Source organism: Prionailurus bengalensis, chromosome F2 (genome assembly GCF_016509475.1).
Source record: "Prionailurus bengalensis isolate Pbe53 chromosome F2, Fcat_Pben_1.1_paternal_pri, whole genome shotgun sequence".
NCBI lineage: Eukaryota > Metazoa > Chordata > Mammalia > Carnivora > Felidae > Prionailurus > Prionailurus bengalensis.
In genome coordinates this window covers 64,197,148-64,213,462 of record NC_057353.1, presented here as the reverse complement: position 1 = coordinate 64,213,462, position 16,315 = coordinate 64,197,148, and the positions used below count along the sequence as shown (strand labels likewise).

At 41.2% G+C, this 16,315-nt stretch overlaps 1 protein-coding gene across 5 annotated transcripts in view; it reads right to left on the bottom strand.

Moving 5' to 3' along the window:
• Nucleotides 1-2,678: 2,678 nt before the first annotated feature.
• Nucleotides 2,679-16,315, bottom strand: part of COL14A1 (collagen type XIV alpha 1 chain) — a 222,287-nt gene continuing 208,650 nt past the window's right edge. For 4 of the 5 annotated variants that reach the window (XM_043601666.1, XM_043601670.1, XM_043601669.1 and 1 more), the window contains exons 46-48: nt 6,988-7,065; nt 5,196-5,351; nt 2,679-3,548 (exon numbers count right to left, since the gene is read on the bottom strand). In XM_043601666.1, the coding sequence (XP_043457601.1) occupies nt 3,469-3,548; nt 5,196-5,351; nt 6,988-7,065 (314 nt within the window). In that variant the 3' untranslated portion in view covers nt 2,679-3,468. Of the gene's footprint in view, nt 4,378-5,195; nt 5,352-6,987; nt 7,066-16,315 lie in introns of all 5 variants that reach the window. The other variant, XM_043601671.1, reaches the window with a different exon arrangement.

Here is a 16,315-nt window from a genome sequence, read left to right as displayed (position 1 = left end):
GAGCCGAAGTCAGACGCTTAACTGACCAAGCCACCCAGGCGCCCCAATGACAGCTTTAGACAAGCCCAGCAATATAGTTCAATGGAAAAGCAGTTTTCCCTTCACTAACTGCTCATGTCGCTCCTCTGTTGAAACCATCAATCATTTCTCATGGAATTTAAAATAAAACCAAAATCACTAACCGGCACACTGCCTAAATTGCTTTGGTCGCCAGCCATATCTTGTTCACTCTCCTGCCATACTGGCCTTTTAGCTCCTTGAACATGAACAAGCACCTTCCTGACAAAGGGACTTTATATTTGACAAGATCTGAGCCTGAATCCTCCTTCCTCGTCTTTTTTTATCTTCATGTGTCAACTTAAATCTCAGCTCCTCAGGGAGGTCACCTCTGTTCACCCAGGTGGGAGCAAATGCTCTTTTACATTCTCGTTTTAGTCCTTTCTCAGCATTTTTCCTGTGTCTTTTAAACTATTCATCACAATTTGAGATAAATTTTGCTCGTTTATTCACTCATTTCCCATCTTTTTCTAGTACTAGACAGGAAGCTCCATGAGGACAAGGCCACATCTCTCTCATTCATATATTTATCCTAAAAACTAGAACAGTTCCTGGTACACAGCAGGACTGGTTATGGGAGGACAGAGTGGGGCAGAGGAGGTTGAAATGAAAGAGGGAGAGTTGTCCTGGAGTTAAATCGAGTATTTACTGAATACGAAATACTACCTTTAAATGATTATTCCCAAAAGAAATTGAGAGTTTCTAACAAAAGTGATGAAAATTCTGAAAACTAATGTTTTTCTGTATATGAGAAGATACACTTTCACAAATGGTATAAACTATAAATTAAGATATAAATATATTCCTGCCAAAATAGGCAAGTCAATAAGAATGCAATTCAAGCAGCGCCTGGGTGGCTCAATCGGTTGAGTGTCCGACTCTTGGTTTCTGCTCAGGTCATGATCTCGGTTTCATGAGTTCGAGCCCCACATCAGGCTCTGTGCTGGCAGTGTGGAGTCTGCTTGGGATTCTCTTTCTCTCCCTTTCTCTCTGTCCTTCCCTTGCTTGCTCTTACTCTCTCTCTCTCCCAAAAATAAATAAATAAAACTTTAAATCTAGGGGCACCTGGATGGCTCGGATGGTTAAGTATCTGACTTTGGCTCAGGTCATGTTCTCATGGTTCATGAATTCGAGCCCCACATAGGGCTCTGTGCTGACAGCTCAGAGCCTGGAGCCTGCTTCGGATTCTGTGTCTCCATTTCTCTGTGTCCCTCCCCGACTTGTGCTCGCTCTCGCTCTCTCTCTCAAAAATAAACATTAAAAGAAATTTTTTTAAATGCAATTCTAAACCAGCTTTTAACAAGGCAATGTATTATAAACACAAAAGTCCTACATCTGAATTATACCTTTTATTTTGAACATTTCACTCAACAGAAATCTGATATACTGGGTCTAGGTGATGACACCTTCCAAACTAATGAAACTTTTCTGTAGCATAAATAAACAAATTTAGACCATCAAGTAAAATCAAATCCAAGTGTAACTGAACAACTCAAGAATGGTATGAATGGAGTAGAACCCCCAGTGGCTTATACTTCACTGTTTATAACCGACTTTGAGAGTCTTCTTAGTGACATGACACTAGACTATGCATTTCCAAGAGCCAAACACACAGAATATTCTTCTCTCTACTCGCTCGTTAAAAGATTAAGAAATCTGATACAAAGGTCTGATGTAACTACGAACATACCCCAGTCATTTAAGGAGGGCTCTCTTAGGTCGGATGTAACTAACGACACACCCTAGTCTCTTACGTGATTCTGGGTGAAGTCATCCTGCTCACCCTTGTGCAACCTCTCCTCCTCATCAGTCCTGCTTCTTACATGTGGAATGATTTGCCATAACTAGAAGGCAAGTGCTGTTGGGCATCTTCTCACTCTCTTCTTTCATTTCCCGAAAAGGCACCAAAAATGTCTTTGCCTGGATCTCCAAAGGCACATAAGTAGACCTTTGAATCCTTTGGCTGGAAAGGTCTTGGATCAGATCCGTTTGGTGAGGGAAACCGAAGAAGGTCAGAAGACCTCATTGATCTTGGAAGAATCCAACTTCTGGTTATAAATGACCCCACCTCTACCTTTTAAATTAGCTGCTACTAGAGAGATGCCACTGGAAAAGGAGCATACGCTAAGTTTATAATTCTCTTTCATTTTATTTTCAACAAGCAGATAATATAACCTAAATATCTCTCAAGTATCTAGATTTTTCCTTTGTGAGCAAAAGACATATTATGGTTTAGGTGTTAAGTCGGTTAGATTCACCCTCATTTCCTTTCTTCCTTTCTGGAGTTTTTCAGACTCTTCTTAATATCAGAAAAAAGACAACTCTTCAGTCAACTATTGGTAAACAATTATTTAGCACCAGTCTTGAATTTTCTGATGGATTATAAATGAATGATAAAATTCTACCTTAGGCCCACGTCAACTGCTTCTTCTGTTTAGCTTCTAACTACAGTCAGAATGGATGCGTGGAGAATGAACGAATGAATGAATGAATGGATGAATAAATGAAAATTTGAATGCCTGTCTAAAGGAAGCCAACTGTTGTTTTTCTGGTTAAAACTCAGCTAAGACTACTAAAAGTTTAAGGTGGCATTTAGAAATGCAATAAAAAGAACCCACAGATGTTATTTTAAAATTTTATTTGCTTATAAAAGAGAATGGAAATGGGTTTGCAAGAACTTATCTGCATGTACAAAGTAATCCATGTAGATAAAGAGGGCAAGCCTTGGAATACTGCTGGATAAACTGTTCATCAAAATTGGACCTCCTGGCATCAGAACTGGTGGCAAGTCATTATTTTACATGTCAAAACCACTGAAACACTGAATCTATTTTTAAAGTCACCAACTTCAGAAAGGTTATAGTCTAAAACATATTCTTAGATACCAGTGAAACGAGTTACCAAGTGATCTCAGAGGCGGGCAGATCAGTTAATCAAGAGGTAGTTTCTCTAATAATATCCCTTTTTCTTTTTAGCAAGGCTATAGGAGATAGAGATAAATGGCATAATCTTTGAATCTCTTTAAATTTTAACTCTGTTTCCTTTGAATACAATCATAGCTGTCTTGTCTTGATACATTTTAGAACTTGAGATCATCTAACACAGAAAAGAGTCCAGTGTTCAATTTTTTTTTCTTGCCAATTTTTCTTTGAGCACTCTTCTTTGGACAAACAAATAATCTGGCATGCCATTAAAATAGCAGAGAGAAGTAAATCCTGTGGTGTCATAGATGAAGGGAGTTTTTTAAATACAATTTTTTGTTAATGATAGCAATATTAACAATACCCAAGGACACTTAGGGTGATGAAACGAGCCCCCAAAAGGTAGCATACAAACCACATCGCAACATTCTTCTTGAATAAGTTTCTCTAAGAGTTCTTGTAGCTGGTCTTCATATTTGTCCGGAGGCTATCAGATCCCCGAGCCCCACAGTTCCATGGCTTCCAGCTCGTCTTGGACAGGAGTGAATTCTGGTTGATCAGGATGAGGAGCTAGAGAGGAAGAGTGGGGTGGGACTTGATAGGACCCAGGAACCATAAACTGATATTCTCTCCTCGTGTGGGTCCGTAAGAGGCAGATTTGGTCACTAAACTACAGAGATATCCTGCTTGGGTAGAAAGCAGTAGCCACCTTGACCCACCACGCCGCTTGCGCCTTCCCCAGGAGGTTTCAGATGGTTAGTGAAGGAAGGGACGGATACATGGCAGAAATTGTTAGAAAACCAGATCACAGCCAGCTGCTTAAATATTATGTGTTTTATTTACAAAAGGAACCCTGAATCTCAGCAGAATTGTAACAGAACAATAAATCTTACCAAAACCCATCTCAGGTTAGAAACCCATCACCAGGGGACAGTCAGGAAGGGAGGGGGTCAGAGGAGAATGGAGAGTAGGGTGGTCAGGGAGGAAGATGCCCATCAGTCTTGTGCGGGGACAGGAAAGAGGAGAAGGCACGCTTCATTCAACAACTACTACTGAGCCTTCACATAGAAAAGTTAGGGATAAATCCTTGGTACACAATCATACACCCTTAGCCAGGCTGATACAGAGCGGTCGGTTGCTAATACAATTGACCCATGGGATTTGGTGAAGTTTCAGTATTCTCAGTGTACGTGTTTCGAGTAGGGAGGGCAAGAGATGTGACAGTGGGCAGGGAGGGAAGCAGGTGAGGCAGGAAAGCAGGGTGCCCATTGTTAGGGGCAGGGGCTGGGTGGTGGTAGTCAACAGGACAGTTCTGTATCCATAGCCAATTGCCCAGGCCAATGTAATCGGAGTGGAGGAGATGCACCTCAGTGCTGGTAATCATTGTAAGGGATCAGATCTTAACAAGGGACAGGGAGATTTGAGAGAACAAGGAGGGAAGAGATGAACAGAGAAAAACACATCAGCAAAACTCTGACCAGTTCCTCTGGCAAATAAGGTTAAATTTCTCCTAAAGCAGAAAACTTAAAATTCTTTGCCTAATAAGTTTATTGCCCCAAAGCAGTCTGTGAACATGTCTCTTGATGCTTCCAAGAGTGACTATGTCAGAAAATGTCCCATTGCACAACTCGCCGACATGCAGGCTGCAGATGTTTTTAGGAAGCATTATCTTTCAGAGTCTCGGTCCAGTCGTTAGTAACGAGGCAAGGACAGCATGGCCACTCTTGTTTCTTCTTAAAACTATCTTTGGTCACGTAACATGCATGTGGTGCGCAGAAGGTCACCCAAAAGAATCTAGGGGGCCCTCCTCGCTAGGGAAAGCTCTAAGTTTGAGGTTTATCCAAAACAAGAGTAAAAAATTACAGGGCATCACGACCACACCACAGCAGTAACACAGAATTAGGGCACCCGAAGAAAGTTCAGACATGCCCCGCAATGACCAAACGTGAGGTCGGAGGCCAAGAAGGTGTGGACTGCCATTTGTAAACAAGAAAGATTTACATATGATGCTATTTTCATTTTCCTCTTAAGGTTTTTAAAGGGGTAGCCTCTAGAGTCATTAGCACTTCATAGAAGATATCTCTGAATAATTTAAGGTAGTGAGGTGCTCAACTTCTGCCTCCCTCCCCTAATTGGTCTACTTTTCATTGTACCCCCATCATATAGTTCTAACCGTAGCAAAACACTGCTCAAAGCCCACGAGAGGCCGGCACTTACCTCCTACCCCGTAGGCAGAACACGAAGAGGGGTCGCAGTATCCAGGCTGGCCAGAAGGACCTTGTGGTCCAGGAACCCCCAGGTGACCAGGTGGACCCCTGGGCCCAGGAGAGCCAGGGGGCCCAGGGCTTCCTGGCCGACTCTCCCCCGATGGTCCTAAGAAGCACCAACAAATGAAAACAGTTGGTCTTCACCATCACAGAGTGAGTTTTGAGACTCCCAAGAAGTAAACTAACTCTTAAAAAAAGCCACCTCACACATTTTAACAATTAGGATAGTCTGCCTCTCCCTGCTCATTGAGTTTTTATTCCTAAACTGGATCGTACTGTAATCATACATTCTCCTGGAGGTCAGTGCTTTCAATCAGCTCAGGAAACTGGAAAGCAAAATGGATGTATTCTTTTCTATCACCTCTTGGATATTAAAGGGAAAGGAACATACCACTCTCGACCTGGTTTTCATTACAGAATTCCTGTTTCCCAGTGCAGTTCAGTGGGAATCCAGCATACGTGCATACATGAACACGTGCACACATGTACACACACAAACACACTCAATCTCAGCCTCGTAATCTATACTGCTTTATGGCCTCAGATCATCGAAATAAATTAGCCTGAGTGTGAAAGAAATTATCCTGCAGGAGAAGAAGGAAAAGTCTGAAACCGGGCCTAAAATACTAATCCAAAATTTCTTTAAGGCTACCTCATATCAATTGAGAACTTAGATTGAGTGAAAATGGGAGAGAGACTAAAAGTTTTCTGATATTAGGAAGTGTATTGAGCTGAGTGTTTTTGTTTGTTTTTATGTTTGCTTTCAGGCCCGGATTCCAATAGTGCTTCAAAGGCATTCCTCAACCAAGAATGACATTCTTTCAACTAAAACCTAAATGGAAATTAGGAACAAGTATCCCCTTATATTTGAAAAGTGCTGCGGCTCTTAGATACATTCAATTCCATCCAGTCAACATTCACCAATCACTGTTTTTGTGGAACACATGATCCTAGATCAGCCTCTCACGCAGGCTCTAATGCTAGGAGCATTTATGCTCAGTCGATTTATTCCATTAGGAATCCCTCCTAGAAAAAGCACTTTCCAAAATCATCATTAGACTGGAAAGAAAAATCTGTAAAGCATTTGATTCAATGTGGCTAAAACTGGATTATAAACGTCCAATAGAACTGCAAACTTATAATTCTAATAACGAGGATGATAATCTAGAGACCATTGTCAAAGCACATAGTAATGTGCACAAAACTTACACAAAAGTCATTCAGTAAGAATGCCATGGTGGCAGAGACTCTGAGTGTTTATCAAATACCCATGTGTTCCTCTATATTTGGAGCCTGCCGTGCAGTTCAACTGAGAGTGTGGCTAGTACCAGCCAGTGAAATATGCATGGCTGTGACATATGGCCTTCTCCATGTAGGAAGGTGAAGGCTGATGTGCCTCCTTATCTTTCTCCTAAAAGCCTTTTGTTCCAAAATGGGGGAAAGCCACCTTACTCACCTCAAACTTTAGCTATATCTACTAAGCATTTGGGATTGATTTGTTACCTCAGGATAGCCTAGCATAGCCTAACTCATGAAGCCAACTGGATCCCAGAATATGCTATAAGCTTCTGGGAGAATCATCACTTAACAAACTGGCCTTCTAATAAAGCGAATGAGAAATACAGCCATTCCAGTTAGATGCAAGGACGTAACACGGCCATTTTCTTCACCAGTGATGTCAAGGGAAATATAAAGATTTAGGACACCCATTGTGCAGCTTCCTGTTAGGTAGAAAGATTTACCTGCTGGTCCAGGGGGGCCTCTTGGACCTTGGGTTCCAATGCCTGGGTTTCCTTTTTCTCCTTTGATGCCAGTTAGACCTGTTGAGAAGGAAAAAAGAAAAGAGGGAAAAGTCCTTAAGACAAAAATCTAGGTAGTTCCATGTTTCCAGGCTTCAAAATTACCTCTCTGGTAAAGAGAATGGTGTGGGTTGGTTGGGGGTGATGGTTACCAGGGGACTTTGAGATTAAATTCTGACACTGTGAATCATGTACAGTCATAGAGGGGAGCCCGGTTCTGTGGCTGAGCATGCTGTCCGTATTTGTGGTACTGCAAGTTTATTTTCCTCCTTCCTACTGAAGTGGGTCAGCCTGCCAGGAACCGGCCCGTGTCTTTGCACGCACCAGGCCATTCGACGTATGCAGTTGGCACTCCAGAGTAACACAATAGAAATCACAAGTGGACATGTCTAACATTTTCCTTTTGGTCCACTCTGTAATGTATCTGCAAAAGGCATGAATTATAATTAGGCAGCAAAGTTCTGAAGAGCGTGAGTTTCCATTAAAAACTTGGAAGCTTCAGGAAAGCCTGTGTTTGATTTGGCTGATTCAGCCCCATAAAAGTCTAAACCTATTCATGTCTCTTTTCCACTGAGCTGACTCCTTATTCCAAATAATTTACAGTGCTATTAACAAAACTATACATTTTCACAGGGGAAAAACAAAGAAACATATACTCTGACACCTCATCATCCCAACAGCTTCTATCACAAGGTTGCTGGACAGGTGAGAACATGCCATATTGAGGACCACCAGTCCGAGAGACAGAGTTGCATCAGATGAGGGCCGGGTTACCCAGGCTCACATCACAGAAGGTCTCTGGTGTCTGTTTTTCATGGACAACAATGCTTTGAAGTAGCAGAATGCAGAATTGCATCTGTATGTAATTACACTTACAGAGAAATTATGTATGAATTGGCAAAGCCAAGAAGGAAACATAAACAAATGACAGTAACCAATTTGATAGGGGGCAGGCATGCAAGTGATTTAGAATGTTTAAAATTACAAATAACTTTTCCCTTTTACTAAAGGCAACGCGTATTCACTGTAGACAAATTAAAAGACACCACAAGCAAGGACTTCAGCCCTTGAAAATAATCACTTTTAACATCTTGGTTTATAACTTCCAGAAATAAAGGCATTCATGTAGTATTTGCTCTGGGAATAGTTGGCAAAGAGAGAGAGAGAGAGGGAGAGAAAGATCAGTGAGCAACTAACAGCTTTTTTTATACTGCACACATAATGACTGTCCCTTGATTTGAAGCTTCGGTGTCTGCTGTGTTCCTTGGGACCACCTTTTGGGGTCAAGGTATACCTGGCATTTAAGTGCTCCTTCCTTGTTAGTGGTCATCAGGGCTCCTTCACCCACTGCTATGCCTCCCCAACACCCAGGCCTATCGCACGTGGCCTTAGTGGTATTTTCTGAGCTCAGGAGAGACCAGCACAGCAGGGAGAGAGCAGGACACTGACCACTGAGCCTGTTATGACCTCTTGTTTTGGGTCTGACTCTTCTCTTAGGAGCCCATAAGGAAGATGGTAATTTCTAAGAAGTAAAAATACAGTTGCATCTGAGTTCAAAAAGCACACAATGTACTCAGACTAACCAACATGTAATACTCAGTTGCTATCAAGTTGTTTAGACAGAAAACCACACTGGGTGCATCTACTAGATATCACCCAATTAGCTCCCAGTTTAGCTCTTAGTTTAGTAGCTAATTGAAAGAAGTACTTTTTAGCTGGTAGGTGTTCTCTCAGATGCAAATGTGTCCTAACGTGCATCTGGGAATTGAGCAGAAACTGCCTCTTCTTCTGTTTGAATGAGAGTCACTTTCCCCACAGGGAACCACTAATTTTTCAAGAATTAGAACACATATACAGATGACTAATGGCAGGCTGCTCATGATTAAGTGTGTGGTGACTCAGAGGCCTCCCATGACCTTACGGTACTCAAGGATCAACATTAACAACATGGCTTCTCAATGATTCTCCAAAGTGGGAAATGCAGTTGAGGCTGTACAGCACATCCAGGAAAGTATTCTCAGGAGTAACTCTCTGATAAGAGTTTCTTGATTTATCCTTTGCTTCTTCATTAAGAAAAGTGAAAGGTGGGAAAGATTGGGCAGTAGAAAGCCTAGTTGTTTTAATTTTCTAGTTATGTAAGGAAAAACAAATGGCATTTGATATTATCTGTACTACAAATCAAGGAAAGAGAGGAAGAGTCTCACAAAAATATTCCAGCCCCTCAAAATGCCTTGAAAAAATTCTAAGGATATAATGATATGAACAGAGAATTTTAGATTTTATTATCCTTGAAGTAAAGATATGTTCCAACTACATGTAGGCTAATATATTAATATTCGTCCATGTATTTACTTATGGTTCTGAGACTGAAGGAATATTCATGTCCATGACAACTGAATTTGGTTGTAAATCTTTTTCTTGGAATGAAAAACTCATGTTAAAAATCAATAATTAAGTACCTAAGATGAGGATTGAAATTAAAGACTAAGCTTAGAGACCTCAGATCTCTAAAAAATAGATCCACATATACTTTTGATAAGCCTTATAAGCCATGTATGATTAAAAGGAAAGAAATCAAATGTCAGCCTGTCCTTCTTTATGAGGACTGAATGTGAAGCCACTTGGTGTTGAGATGTAGTCACCAGAGTCATGTGCCATCATCCTTTCTTCAAAGGGCACTGGGACCTCTGAGTGCACAGTATAGCCCCTCCTTCTGGAATACCCTTTTCACACTGGCCGTCTTCATAAATACTTCTCATTCTTCAAGACCCAACTCAAGGGTTCTCTGCAACCATAATGAGCAGATGCACAATGGATTCCAGACGCCAGGGATTGTCTATCTGATTCATGGCTATATCCCTGACACCGCTAGAGCACCTTCCACATTGTATGGAACTTACATACTGACTGAGTGAACGAATTCATGAACGAATAAATTCTCTGCTTCCGTATTGTCCACGCCTCCTCTGGCACCTACCTCATTGCATTGCTTGTTCTCCTGTTCATCTAGCCTGAGCCCAGGAGCCTACTGACTGCAGTAGGGATCGTGTCGTATTTATTGTTAGTGTCAGATCCAAGCAGAACCTCACACAGAGTAGGTGGCCCAGTAAATACTAGAAGACTAACTGAATGATAATGTCTACACCAACATGTAGCTGACTCTTATAAGCAAGCATGACCTCTGAAGGATCAACAAACAAAATGCTTTACGCTGGAGCTTTGCTTTTTACTTTCACATGCCTGGCTTCCGGGAACACAGCTTTTTGTAACAAGTTCTTTGTTTGACAATATCAACTGCCGGTGCTTCTTAAGAGATGAATATAATAGATTACAATAAGTTTAAGTTTCTGCCATTTCTAAAAACTGAGCACAGCTTACCAAAAATATGATTTAGGTAAGATTAAAATATCTTTAGTTTTCTTTTGAGTTACCAAAAATATTTAGGAGAATCAGAGAGATGATTATTATTCATTCATTCATTCATTTGTTCTTTCTTTTAAAAATATTTTAAAACATTTATTTTTTTAGGTTGGTTTTAGGTTCACAGCAATGTTGAGTACAAAGTACAGAGATTTCCCATGTATCTACTGCCCCTACACATGCATTAGCAACATCCCCCAGTAGAGAGGTACCTTTGTCGTATTCATTCTTTTTTAAGAGTCTCATTAGAAACCATTTCAGGGTTACCTGATTCTCTTTTATCACTAACCTAACACTGACCCTGCAATATACATGTATTTATTATACTTTTTAAATATTTTATATTTATTTATATTTTATATATTATATTTACTATTTTTTATATTTTATGTTTATTATATATATATATATATTTTTACAGGTCTACTAAGACAGAGACCCGTTTGTTTTAGTTTTTCATTATATTCCTAGTTCCAGTCACATATTAAGGCACTCAAGAAATATGTGTCAAACAAATGGATGAATGGATGAAATCCTAAGTTCAAGGGCAGACTTTGACAAACCAAAAAATGTGGCTAGTCAGTTTATCAACTAGGCCTATAAATTACTTTGGTAGACTTTTGAATGCTAGATGCTTGACATGTATAAACTCATTCAGTCTTTACAAGAACCAAGAGGGCGGGCACTACTATTAATGCAAGAGAAGGCTGTGATACCTGCCCTAATAAGTCCCTGAGCCAAGATTTCAAGCCAAGCAGGTTGGCACTGAAGCCTATACACTGAACCACTGCCCTCCCTGCCTTTTCATCCCAAAAGGCAGGCTGCATTTTTGCCCTGTTCACTGCAGGTGAGGCTCCAGAACTGCCTGCTGAGTCAGTGTGCACGGTTTCTCCGGTCCCATGTTCAGAAATCAACCCTCTGGTCATCACATTTCCTCTGCTTATTTCCCTTAGTTTGCATACTTGTCCTCTGCTCTGAGCGAGATTCAGCATTGCTATTTGGAGGATTTATCCTGCTCACACTGACTGCATGTCCAGGATTGGGCCCTTGGTTGTCTACTTCCTATTTTCTTTGGCCCGTTGGTCTCTGAATAGAGAGATTTTACTCATTTCTCTGCACCCCCCCCCCAACCATACCAAGCACTCCACGCTAGAGTCTCATGCTATTTCCAGGGAGCACATTTATTCTCTTCATCCCAGACATTTTGAGCAACTCCCAGGATTTATGCCCGGGCACATATGCAAAGCCTGGGCAATGCTTTCATTGTAACTGTACCAAAAAGTCACAGAAACTGGGAGACAAAGCTTCAGTTATGTTATTATATTGTCTGTTGCCTAGGAAATGCTGACAATGAATGGCAAGCACAGTCTGTTTTCCATTCAAAATATGTTTGAATGCCTCCTAGACGCAAGTGCAAGGCACTGGAGAGGCACCTAGCTACAAGATGGCAGAATAATTGGATTTAATTCACTAAGTGTTTTGTGCACTTTTCCAGAGTCTGCTATTGCTACATTTTTGGCCTGTGGGATTAGTACCAGCATGTGGGACTCCATGTTTTGGCTAAGGTCTCGGCTAAGGGGGCCAAGATTGGAAAATACATGATTGTTTTCAAATGTAAACAAACTTCGCAAATCATTGCTAAGAGTTGCTCCTTATTGTATTTTTTTTTTATATACAACAACTGCCCATCTACTATGACTATATAATTCAGGACTTAGGGAAAGATAAAGCCCTCCAGATGGTTCAGGCAGAGAGAATTTAATGCAGGGACTTGTTTACATGGGTGATGGAAGGGCTGAGCAGCCAATGAAAGATGATGAGGCAATTGATAAAGTAGTAACAACAGGAAGTCACTCTCACCTTTAGGAGCACAGGGACAATGGGAAGAAATGGTGTGACTGGAGCCCAGAGCCTAGAGCCTTCTGATAGGATCTAGAACCAGAGGGAAAGACTTCCAGTGGAAACAAGAGCCACGTAAAAGTCATCACCACAACAGGAATTCCAGGGGAAGCAGGGATTGGGGTGAGGGGAGAAATATCCTGGCTTCTCCCCTCTTCAAATTCTCTAATCCTCCTCAATGCTTCCTATTGGCTGAACCTTCTCAGGAGCAGAGGCCAAGGGAGCCTGGAAAGACAGTGAGGCATAGCTAATGGAAGGGGAAGAGCAGACTGAAAGCAAACCACCTGGTCTATCCCAATATCAGGCTCTGAGTATTCAGAGTAGAAGGCACCTTCCTGTCTGTAGCAGGTCACCACGTAGCAGGGAAACAGACAAACGGACAACTATAACACGTGGTGTGAGAATAGCTACGACAAGATATGAAAGTACAGAACTGAGGCATCTGTGGGAAATCACAGGAAGCTTTCCGATAGAGCTGACCCTTGAAGTTAAGTCTTCAAAGGCAGGTGTGCAAGGGCAACTCCAAGTGGTTTCCTATGACTTTTACAGCTGCAGGTTGGGGACTGGTAGAGTAAGCAGGCAGTCTAGGCCAGGTCATGACATGCTAAGGAGTTTGGATATGGCCCAATGGATAGCTATTCCACTGCAAAAAGAAAAAAAATCCTTCAATACCATCTACCTAATTTTTTGTAACTTCATACTCTTTTTCTGAAAGAGGAGCCCCCTATCATTTAAATCCCGGGCCTCATAAAACCTGGGTCCGCCCCCGTGGGGCGCTACAAAGCAATGAAATTCGTTCAGGTGGACTGGAAAATCCTGCAGAGCCCAACTCTACACTGAGCTAATCCCACAGAAAAGCCAGAGGAAAACATGTTGAATCATTAAGTAGGGCTACCCAGTGGCCAAAGGAACCACTACCAGATCAAGATCAAGACAATAAGATATTTGCACTTTAGGGTTTCCTATCAGTTAGAGGCATGGTAACATTGTCAGGAGGTCCTTTGGTCTTCTGATCACACATGTCTAAATTAGACACACTGACATCTGGCCAGTGAGAGAGGGGAAGGGAGTGCAGCAGGGAGGGGGGAGGGGAAAGGGGTAGGATGGAGGTTGTAAAGGGAAAAGGGAAAAGACAGGAAAGAAGATGAGGAGCACCCCTCATCAGTGCATACCAACCCCATGTTGTCATGTGCAGGTTAACTGTTCACACCTGCAGGTGCATGGTAAAAACGAACAGGGATTAAATCGGGCACCAGAAATCCTGGATTTTTGTCCCCATAGTTTTGCAAACCGATACGATGATCTATAATAAGACTGTCAGACCAAATACCCATCTATCAGTTTCAGCTCCAAAGTTTTGACTGATCCCCCATAAATGCTATTATGTTATTTCTAGCATGGACTGTTTGGAAAATGATAAATAATTCTAAGAAAAATGAGCCAATTTCTATGGGTTCAAAAATGAACTTTCTGGGTTAGGTATGAATATTCAACCAGTTGATGATATTTAAATTAGTGCCTGGTCTAGTTTTTATTCCTTGCAGAAATGAAAAGTGCTATGATGCTCTCTGCTCTTGGAAAAGAAGAAAGCTCTGTCAGGCATTGGGATAAGGCCAGAGTCTGCAGAGTGTAAAACAAAATGTGTTATGACCAACAGCCCTTCATAATAAGCATGAAGAGTCCACTATTAAGATAAATACATCTCCTATCTAATTAAATCTAGAACCAATCAAAATGAAAAGAATTAATGAATATGTCATTTCTATATATGTTTTGCCCAGCTATACAAATATGTTTTGGTATATTTATTGGTTGTAATGTATTTATTGTTTTAAAAACCATGTTAAAAAATCCACAGAAAATGGTTTATCATAGCTAATATAAACAGCTTTAATTTTATCATCTAAGTAAGCATATGTTTTATTTCCACTTTACTTGTTTGTGTACAAGGCCAGAAATTTAGAAAATGGCAAAGTACATTCCTACATTTAAAAGAAAATACCTCTGGGGCCCCTGGGTGGCTCAGGCAGTTAAGCATCCAACTTCAGCTCAGGTCATGATCTCACTGTTCGTGAGTTTGAGCCTTCATATTGGGCTCTGTCTGACAGCTCAAGGCCTGGAGCCTGCTTTGGATTCTGTGTCTCCCTCTCCCTCTCTTCCTCCCCTACTCATAGTCTATCTCCCTCTCAAAAATAAATAAAAATTACAAAAAATAAAAAAATAAAAGAAATATCTCTGCCTCTGTCTCTGTGTCTCTGTTTCTCAAAGGATAGATACACATAAAGTACACACACACACACACACACACACACACACACAGGCATTATAAGCAGGAGGTCCCTTGATCTTTTGACTACAGACATCTAAATTAGACACACCAAAATTTGGGCACTGAAATGTCCAATGTATTTTCTATTTTATATGTATTTCCTATCCAGTAAAACCAAACCTCCTATTTAAAAATCTCACCCTGTTTTTCTGGCTGAATTTACATGATAATGACTTGAAGAAAATGCTGACATTGTCAAGTTGGCAGTAACTGGCTATTAACAGGATGTCTTAGGATTGATGTACTATAGCCACATGGACTTCTGTTTTTATCATGACTTTAGGGTGAAAGACAAATGGCAGCCAAAAAAGCTAGCCAAGTAGTAATCAACACCATAAATCACTTATGATTCATGAAATGACTATTGTACTTCAGGTACGATGAAAAACAAAAGGAAAATAGACATCAAGTTTGGTCTTTGGGGAGCATGTGGCCTTACTGGTGAGACAGGATTAACAGAAGTGATATCATTAAAAGACAATTCAAGAAAGTATATTCTACCTGGGTGCTAAATGATACGTTTCATAGTCTAATGAGATAGGTGTCTATTCATTTATCAAATATTTGCTCAGGCTTCTTGCAGGGTGGCATGTAAAGATGAAAGGCACAGCCCCATTCAAGGAACTCGCAGTCCAGTGGGAAGACAAACAACTACATCGCCGATTACGGTTTAATGAGAAACTTCTGTGGTGGAGACATGTGCTTGGGGAGCACAAACCAGGGAGATCTTACTCAGTCGGGCTCAGCTGGAATCGAGCAGGGTAGCAACAACCAATACACTGGCCAAACAAATAAACCATGGGGAGGAATGAGTGGTCTGGCAGACGTGAGTCTTAGGATGAGTTTTGAAGTTTGAGTATGAATGAGCCAGAGGAAAAAAGAGGGTTCTGGGGAGTGAGAAGAGCAGGTGAAAAAATCCATGAAATGGTACAAGAACAGGGCACAACAGGGATTAGCACTGAGGGCTGTAGGAAGGGAAAAGACATGTATGAAGAATGCGGTAAGCCGAATTAGCGGTCTCGACTCCTCATTACTCTGCAAAAGACTTATACGCCCCCGCATTCTCTTACTTCAGGTCCATGTATTTCCTGACTTCTTCGAGTTGGGCTCGGTCACGTGACCTGCTTTGACCAATGGGGCGTTGGTGGCGATGTCAGGAACAGAGGCTTGAAATATGATTAGGTGGATGGGTTGCCCTGTTTTGTTTCTGCCACTGCCATAAGGATTACATCCTCTAGGAAACTATTAGCTCCTCCAGCCATGGCCCCAGCCGAGCAGAACTGCCCCTGTTTCCCACAGATATGTGGTGAAAAAAATATTTATTGTTGTATCCTACTGAGATTTTTGTGGTTTGTTATGCAGCAAGAGCTGACCAATACTGAGAGCACTGAGCAGTTCAGTTTGGCCAAAGGGAAAAGTACATACTTGAAGTGAAGCAGAAAATATAAACCGGGACCATATAAAGACATCTTAACTGAGATGGCATTAACCTTCCAATATCAGAGTGATATTTCTAACATGATACCCATTACCCCAGACAGAGACTGAAATCCAATGCAAGAATCTGATAAGATCTACTATACAGACCCTCCAATTAAGGGTTTCAAAATATTTTAAGCCACA